This window comes from Trachymyrmex septentrionalis, unplaced genomic scaffold (assembly GCF_001594115.1).
Source record: "Trachymyrmex septentrionalis isolate Tsep2-gDNA-1 unplaced genomic scaffold, Tsep1.0 scaffold19, whole genome shotgun sequence".
NCBI lineage: Eukaryota > Metazoa > Arthropoda > Insecta > Hymenoptera > Formicidae > Trachymyrmex > Trachymyrmex septentrionalis.
Genome location: NW_017305071.1, coordinates 616,078 through 624,194, shown reverse-complemented (window position 1 = coordinate 624,194; position 8,117 = coordinate 616,078). Strand labels below are relative to the sequence as shown.

General features: G+C 34.1%; 3 protein-coding genes across 5 annotated transcripts in view; 1 reads left to right on the top strand and 2 right to left on the bottom strand.

Moving 5' to 3' along the window:
- The window catches only part of LOC108746719 (DNA excision repair protein ERCC-6-like), a 6,234-nt gene extending 4,486 nt beyond the window's left edge, over positions 1-1,748 (bottom strand). Inside the window, exons 1-5 of the mRNA XM_018483652.1 lie at positions 1,461-1,748; positions 1,066-1,304; positions 620-930; positions 484-555; positions 251-380 (exon numbers count right to left, since the gene is read on the bottom strand). Coding sequence (XP_018339154.1) covers positions 251-380; positions 484-555; positions 620-930; positions 1,066-1,304; positions 1,461-1,559 — 851 coding nt within the window. The 5' untranslated portion in view covers positions 1,560-1,748. The remainder of the gene's footprint in view (positions 1-250; positions 381-483; positions 556-619; positions 931-1,065; positions 1,305-1,460) is intronic.
- Positions 1,749-2,632: 884 nt separating this feature from the next.
- On the bottom strand, positions 2,633-4,402 carry LOC108746718. The gene is made up of 5 exons (XM_018483651.1): positions 4,385-4,402; positions 3,945-4,071; positions 3,676-3,860; positions 3,009-3,223; positions 2,633-2,795 (listed from the first exon to the last, which is right to left on the bottom strand). Exons 2-5 carry the CDS (start codon positions 4,057-4,059, stop codon positions 2,633-2,635), a joined length of 678 nt encoding a protein of 225 aa, XP_018339153.1. The 5' UTR covers positions 4,060-4,071; positions 4,385-4,402.
- Positions 4,403-4,864: 462 nt separating this feature from the next.
- LOC108747010 (putative high mobility group protein B1-like 1) lies at positions 4,865-7,890 on the top strand. 3 transcript variants are annotated; one of them, XM_018484215.1, is made up of 6 exons: positions 4,865-5,085; positions 6,282-6,445; positions 6,525-6,640; positions 6,889-7,037; positions 7,266-7,440; positions 7,577-7,639. In XM_018484215.1, the coding sequence occupies exons 2-6, from the start codon at positions 6,334-6,336 to the stop codon at positions 7,637-7,639; spliced, it is 615 nt and encodes a 204-aa protein (XP_018339717.1). In that variant the 5' UTR covers positions 4,865-5,085; positions 6,282-6,333. The 3 variants fall into 3 exon arrangements, with proteins under 3 accessions (XP_018339717.1, XP_018339718.1, XP_018339716.1); XM_018484216.1 differs by lacking the exon at positions 4,865-5,085 and adding an exon at positions 5,263-5,690; XM_018484214.1 differs by lacking the exon at positions 4,865-5,085 and having other exon boundaries at positions 6,334-6,445; positions 7,577-7,890.
- The last annotated feature ends 227 nt before the right edge of the window (positions 7,891-8,117 follow it).

Sequence of the window (8,117 nt, the reverse complement as noted above, 5' to 3'; positions counted from 1 at the left end):
TATATATGTGTGTAAAATCATATTAATTCAAATATGACACTAAATATTAAATTCATTCTAACACAAAAAATTAATTCATACCAAAGTAATTCATAGAAAGGTCTAAATATTAAATTTAAATCTTTTCTTTAATTGTTCTAAATGTTATATAAATATTTATATTTCATTGTAAAAGAACTATTATTAATATTTAAATTATATTTGTTTATAGATTAAAAAATTGTAAAACTCGACAAAATAGCATATCTACCTGTATAATTTTTCCCAAATACATTGTGGCATTTTAAAGAGAGTATCAATTTTGTGCATTGCTTCATCTTTGGGATAAGTATTTGTTTCTACTCTTTGCTTGAATAATTGATTATCTCCATCATCTCGAGCTGGATAAATTTAAAAAGTAACAAGATCAAAATAATTAATAATAAAACAGTGATAATAACAGCAAAAGGATCAAATAACTCATCAATTATAAACGATATGTACTTCTTTTTGTACGGATGCAGCCGGATTTGACTGAAGTTTTTCTTTTTTTAGATGAAACTTTAGTCTCCATGTCTGAAAAAGATTGTTTAGCGTATCTCTTTTGAATATATCTAAATAGATTGAATATTAATATTACCGGAATCCACTTCATTATCACTGGGAATATATTCGCTTTCTGAACTGTTGTCAATAATCTCATTTGCTTCATTGGAGTCTGTCTTGTCAATACTTTGCACAGTGTTATCTTTGCTGTTTTCATGTTTAGATTTTTGACATTTTTTATTTGTTCTTGTATCAGTATCAAGTAATTTCGTTTTTTTGATCGGTACTGTATCTTTGTCAGGTGTCTTAGATACAGTCTTTAATTTTCTCTTTTGTTCAGCAAGAGCAGCTTGTTGTTTGAAGTACTTCTCAAGATCAGACAATTGAGAACTTTTATTGGCACTCCTAAAATAATGTAAAATAATTATTAAATTCAATTGTGAAAATTTGAATTATTTAAACACTAAGTTTGTCAATTATTACATCCAAAATTTAACTTAAATTGCACAAGTAAAAAAAAATAAATATTTTATATCATACCTTTCTTTTTGCTCTAAAGCTATCTGTTTAAATACTGCTTCAAATGGAGTAATTTCTCCAATCTCGACCTGCTTTTGCAACTCTGCCTTATGATTTTCTTTGCAATTAACTTCAATATTCCCTTCGGCATTTGGTTCCTTATCATCTTGTATTCTATGCTGATTGTTTGATTTTGTAGTGCATTTGATATGTTCTGATACTTCTTGCAAAATGCTGTCTTCCGTTTTAACCGACACTATCTGTAGACATCAGCAGATGTCATTTTATAGAAAAAAAGGGGAAAGAATGTAAACAAAACATTTCATTATTTTAATGTGCCACATGTGGCATAAAGTGTTAATTCAACAGTTACTTAACACTCTAACCTAAATGATTGCTTGATATTATTGAATTACCTCTTGTAAATCACTTGGAAACTCGTCGCTAAACATATTTCCTATCGTGTCGTCGGCCAGACTCGATACACCACTGTCATTATTACTTGCCTCTGCCATGCTGACTTTGTTACACTAATCATATCATTTCGCGACGAAGATGTCCGTTATTAAAACGGATCCGTAATCGATCTTCCAAACATACTCGTTACAGGATCGTACATACAGTACAGACATAAATCGTATAAATCAATCAATCTCACTCGTATAGTCGTCATTCAAATCTAAGCCCGACTCAAGGCAACAACTTCGTCCCTATAATCTACGAATCCCGCGATTGTTTTTATCGTGCAGGAATTGCAGCCTATTTTACCGATCAAATGTCGCTTTAAATTCAAATTCGCGTATCATATCTATAGGGATGCGTTGCGAGTTACGAATAAAGCGCATGATGTGTCGTTTTATTCTTCTTTATTATTTGGAATAACAAGGATAAATGATGCATCACTCACGGAACGCATCCTATATCGACGGATGACACATTATAATGATAAATGAACGATAAATTACGCAACATGTCGAAATAAATCTACGAATCATCGACATGCTAAGTATGTATTGCATTCATATCAATCGCATGCCTCATTTGCAAATTTGTGAGATTAAAAGAAAAACTCAATTAATTTTTTTAATAAGAAATAATATATTAAATTGTACCGATATTTCAAATATGTAACAATCTTCATCAGAATAAAATAATTCACATTTTTTTTCATATAATTAACAAGATTGTCATTTCTCTTAAATTAAATTAAAGCATTGCGTTTTTTCGCTTATATAAACATGTTACAAATATGTATTATCGGATTTTCACAATAAATATAAGACCTTCTTTTTGGCTGAAATTTTACACCAGTTCATCTTTCTTCTTCTTCTTTCTTCCTAAAGAGAAAAGGATGAAAGATGAATTAATGCAAAAGTTCAGCTAAAAAGAACAGACCTATAATTCACATATTTCTCATATATTTTATATATAAAATTGTTACTTTTTTTTAATCAAATCGAAAGTTCGCATCCTTTAATTTGTTTATTAAAGTGATAAATTAAATAAAACAGTAACGGCGAACTCGAAATAATACAATTATGAAAGAGAAATAAAGGAAAAAAATGGATCTATTCTATAAAATTACAGTTTAAGATAACATATTCGAAGAAGCAAGAGATTTCGCAGGTAATTTACGGTTTACGGGTATGCGAAAACCATCGGCAGTTCTATAGAATTTTCTCTCGGGCGATCGAATAGGTGGTGTTATGCCCGCGGAATTCATAAAATTTATTGATGATGCCAGAGAATATCTGTAAATAAAGGATATAGGTAATAAAAATAGAGGATATCATAATATCATTTAGACATTTTATTTCCGAATTATCAAAATTGAATGATATAATATAATTAATTGTATGTAAAGCAAAAACGAATCTCACAAGGAGATTTGTTTTTATTTCTTTGATCTCGTTCAAAAATATAAAATCGTTTTTTTTTGTATTGTTCAAAATTTCGCACTTTACCCTGTGTTCGACTGATTCGAGAAAATACCGGAGTCTGTCATCGGCATTTCTGTTCCGCGGGATCGCGGAGTTTCCTTATTGGCCACCTGGACGAGTAGCAGTTTCTTTTCGAGCTTCTCATTAGCCTTCTTCGAAATCACGTATTTTTCCGTCAACGCTCTCAAATTGCGACGGTCTAGCCAGTACCGAGTTTTCAGTACCTCGTATTTTTTATCCTTTGATGAACCCATCGTCGATAACAACAATTAAAAAAAAATGATATATATACGTTAAGAGACGAAATGTAATAAAATTAAATCACAAAAAATTAAGAGTAGGAAAAATCAAAAGTAAGAAAATAGGAAAGGCAGGTTCTGATTTTATATACAAGATCGGAAGCGCAGCATTTGTTATTTTTAAACTAATGATTGACGCAAAAAGTGACTGTTGGAATTTCAAGAAAAATAGAAAGAAAGGAATAACAGAAACATAAGGATAGTAAAAGACGAAATGTAAAACATAGCACAGATTATTCCAGCAACATTTCAACGTTTCAGTAATATTGCAATAATATTATAAACATTGCAGCAATGTTACTGCAAGCTTCTGTGTGCTGTATGGAAATAATAAGAAATTAAAACTCCGAAGAAACTAAGTGATAAGAATAGGAGACGCTGATTATATGTACAAGTTCCTGGAAGCGCTGCATCAATATTTTAAACTGATTGTTGCGAAACGAGTCCACCTTCAACAACATTTCCATAGTCTCGGCAATAGAAGTGTGGAAGAATGGTGTCAACTTCGGTATCAACGGTTCTTCTAATGCTAATGAAATGGTGCCGACACGTTGACATTGCGGACACTGCTTCTCGACTGTAAAGTCGTGAATCGAAGGTGGATGGAAAACAAATCGCGGAAAGTTATATATGGTAATGTGAAATATTTCTTAAAATTTACATTGCTGCAGACAAGTCTGGCAAGAGATATGACCGCACTGTGTAATGTAGTACGGACGTTTGCCTCTATAAAGCGGAGTGAAGCATTTGTTGCAGATTAACATGTCCATTTCCATCACTTTAAAGTGCTGAAAAAGTCAATTGCGTAATTTTTAAAATTGCTCAAATAAAACAAAAAGTAATCATAATATCAAAATGGCGTCAAAATGATTATAATTAAAAAATTACTTGTCGATCAGTCACGATTTTAACGATTTTATTTTGATAATCATGACTTATTGTTTCAGTTGAGAATTAATCTTTTTCTTTTTCTCAAGTAAATCACAATGAAACGTGACTTAGTAATCTTTCATCATTTTCGACAAATATAATTCGTTAAGCGTGAGGCGCGTAAAAAATGAAATATATCTACTAGATATGTTAAATAAAATTGAAACTCACTTTTGTCGCGTATATATTCAACTTGATTAATCGAATACTATTTTTTCACAGAAATAAGTAACTATAAGATATTATTTAAAATTATTACTGATGCTCGAAATCAAAGTCGCTCACTTTCGCGCCGTTCTTCACCGTACAAATGACCAACGGTACATTCGCGACGGTTTGCGATAGTGTTATTTTTCTCGCGCATACGCAATGGAGACACATAAGTAGAAAGAAAATCGAAACAATTGAAGTAAAAATATGTAGAGCCGACGGGCGAGAAGTCAATTTCAGGAACTGCAAAGCGGCAACTTCAATTACTTCCAAGGTCGGTTCGTTCCGAATAGTCCAAATTGACATCCAATAGGAAAGCCTGACTCTTAGGAATTTCAGCAGCGTAACTACAACCGTCACTAGGATGCGCGAGAGGCCATCCTGATTCTTCCGGAAATCGTCAGCCAATCCGGTTCGGCCCCGCTGTATCGCGATCGCAACATCGCATAGTCGCAGGCGTAGATATATCAGGAATATCAGTACATATCAGTTTTTCAGTACACGCAGGTGCGTAACGTGTCGGTTATTCACAGTTCACACGGGCGATTGACGATTATCGGGACGATTAAAGGTGCGGTAACAGGCACCTCGCGGAGTCACTGTCGCAGGTCATCGTGATTGCGAAAAAAATGCGACAGCCGCGCGTATGAGCGCACTTCTAGGTAAAAGAGAAAAAAAAGAAAAAGAAAAGAAAGGGGAAAATCGACGCGTTTCCGTGCGCGGACATAGTACACGATCCCGTAACAATATAAGTACGCCACGCCACGGCAACTGCCATATCCGATTCGTTCGAGTCCCGGCTGTTCCTTTTTTTTCCTTCTCTTTCTCTCTCTCTCTCTCTCTCTCTCGCTCTCTCGCTCTTGTTCCCTCCGTCTCTGCCCGTCGGACGTTGCATCTCGCTCTTTCGCGAACACGATTGCCGCGATCACCTCCGTGATATCTGGATATGATACAATGCTCCTCCGTCCCGAGGTGCGATAGCCTCCGTTATCCGTGAAATCGAGCCCAATAGCCGCCGCCTCGCCCCTCCCCCTCCCCCTCACGTCTCCTCCCACCGATCTTCTCGTTTCTTTCGCGATCGCGAACCCGCTGGCCGCCGCCGCCGCCGCCACCTCCGCCTCCGCTTCCTCCCGCTTCCGCTCGCGTTGCGTGTCCGCGTTTGCGACGCTTGGTATAAGTGATTGTCGTACGACCGGACGACGCCGAGTGCTTCGACGCTTCGGCTACGCGAGCCTCTCTGCGGAGACAAACCAATCGACTCCGCAAGGTAAAAGTTGGAAGAAATGGATAGAGTTGCAAACTGATAGCGCGCTTTGAAATGATGACGCTTTAAAAAAAGTGGAAGTCGATCAAGCTTCTTCAGAGCTCTGTCCCACGAGAGACTCGTATCCATAGTCGTGGAAATTCTCGCGGTCGCGTACCTGAGGGAAAAGACGGAATTTACCAACAATCTGTTCTCCTTGACCGTACTTACTCGTCGTTTAAAATAAGTGTCCTCTCGGAGATATAAACCGACAGACGGAGAAAAAGAGAGAGATCGTAAGAGATCGCAGCTGAGAGTTCAGCTTCGGCTTGATCGTCATTATTTTCCCCCACAAAAAATTTAGAACCACGATAGCTGTATAATTAACAATTGAAACGAACAGACTGTTTGGTTTGAGCGCTCAATAATAATAATAACAAATAGTAGAGTAACAATTAAATATATAAAGGAAGTTTAAAATAGTGGACGAGAAAAAAATTGGATTTTATTTTATTTTTTTTATTTTTTTCAGATTTTACTATGAATTTTGCTTCGAATTAATTGTGGTTTAATATTATTTTGGAAAGAATAATTTCATGTTATCATTGTGAACAGTTGAATAATAAGTTGTGTCACAGTCCTTGAACTCTGCAAAAACAAAACAATCATGGAATCATCAGATAATAGAAAGAATGTATATCTTACAAAAACTGGCGACAATTCCTTGAACTCTGGAATGAGAGAGACTATGATTGTCGGCCAGGCTAATATGGTACCAGGTATGTAGTCGGAATAGTATTATTATGTAGATTCGTCCTGGCTGTATCACACACATAATCCATGTATTTTCATTCGCAGAGTGTGGTGCAGAAGGTGTGATGAAACCCAACAATGTGTCCAATGTTTCCACTAATCAGACAAAGTGGACTAATGGCGGCTCTAAAAATTATATCACAATACCGGTGAAGAACGAGGTGAGACAATTAATACAATGCCTTAAAAATACTTGAGTTTATAATGACCCAAACTTAAACCATATAGAAAATACAATTTAAACAATCAGAGGAAAGGGGGATGAATTGTCACTTGAATTAAATCTGTTTAATCAATATAAATAAAAAATTTATTATAAAGTTTTTCATGATGTATCTTTTTATTAATGATAGTTAATATTAATTAATATACTGTATTTAATAATGATTAATACTAATCTATTTCACAGGTCGTACATCTTGAAGATGGTAATGCACATTGCAACAACAAGAAAATGTATTATTATGATAGACACTACTCTGGACATGAGGAACCAGAGAGACCAACACGCAGAGGAACAAAGAGATACAGAGACAAGGATGCACCAAAACGAGCACTGTACGTTAAATTGAAAATGCATAATATTTAGACAGAAATATATTTCAAAGATGCGTTAATAATATAAACTTGTACTTTTTTGTTCTATTATGATTTTATCAATGAAATCCAGACAGAATTTGTTGATATAAATCCATTTTGCAAATTCAGATAGAATTTATCGATATAAAACAATATTCAAATGTTGAAGTTTTTTTATGATATTTATAGTGATTCGATATGTTATAGATCTGCATTTTTCTACTTCTGCCAAGAACTACGTGGCAAGATGAGAGAATTGCACCCTGAGATGGGAGTAGGTGATATTGCAAAGGAATTAGGAAAATTGTGGATGAGTACGGATTTACAGACAAAATCCAAATATATGGCCATTGCGGAGGAAGACAGAGCTCGATACGAAAGAGTATGTTTATATCGAAATACATATTAAAGACATTCGATTTTAATATATTCTGTTGATTTGCATTAATGTATGATAATTGATTATCTTGTACACAATTAACTTGTTCACAAATTTAATGAAACGATTTTTAATGTAGGAAATCATTGCATATAACAAGAGAGTTAAAAATTATGACCCGGAGGAAGTTGGAACCGTATAAATTATAATATGGACCCATGGGACGGACAAGGACGACAATTTTATTCTAATTCAAGAACTGCAGATAATCGGAGTTCAAACTTGCAACAGACAAGCGAGTTTTACTACTAACCTAGAATTATCGTTGTATATATTATGTATACTGTTGATATTGTCCGGAAAAGAAAGAAATTGTCTCTCAGAAATTTGGTTATATATTTAGAATGCTAAAAAAGTCAAATTTGAAAAAAGAAGAATTCCATTTTGTAATGAATTTCTATATCATATGGAAATGCTATATTATATACATAACTAACATTTGCATCATATGATATATATATATATATCTATCATATATATATATATCATATGATATATATATATATATATCTTATATACAATATATGTTATATATAATATATATATTATATATGCATATATATATTAGCTATGTGTAATGAGCACAATAGAATCTTTATTATCCAAATCTATTTCATCAT

What these genes read in the sequence shown, in the direction of transcription:
- LOC108746718 (XM_018483651.1), bottom strand. Translation starts at nt 4,059, where the DNA reads ATGGAAATGGACATGTTAATCTGCAACAAATGCTTCACTCCGCTTTAT. An exon ending in TGCAGCGCTTCCAGGAACTT is followed by an intron (nt 3,224 to 3,675) that starts GTACATATAATC and finishes GGTTCATCAAAG; the next exon opens with GATAAAAAATACGAGGTACT. An exon ending in TCGAATCAGTCGAACACAGG is followed by an intron (nt 2,796 to 3,008) that starts GTAAAGTGCGAA and finishes CTTTATTTACAG; the next exon opens with ATATTCTCTGGCATCATCAA.
- LOC108747010 (XM_018484214.1), top strand. Translation starts at nt 6,334, where the DNA reads ATGGAATCATCAGATAATAGAAAGAATGTATATCTTACAAAAACTGGC. An exon ending in CCAGGCTAATATGGTACCAG is followed by an intron (nt 6,446 to 6,524) that starts GTATGTAGTCGG and finishes TTTCATTCGCAG; the next exon opens with AGTGTGGTGCAGAAGGTGTG. An exon ending in ACAGAGCTCGATACGAAAGA is followed by an intron (nt 7,441 to 7,576) that starts GTATGTTTATAT and finishes TTTTTAATGTAG; the next exon opens with GAAATCATTGCATATAACAA.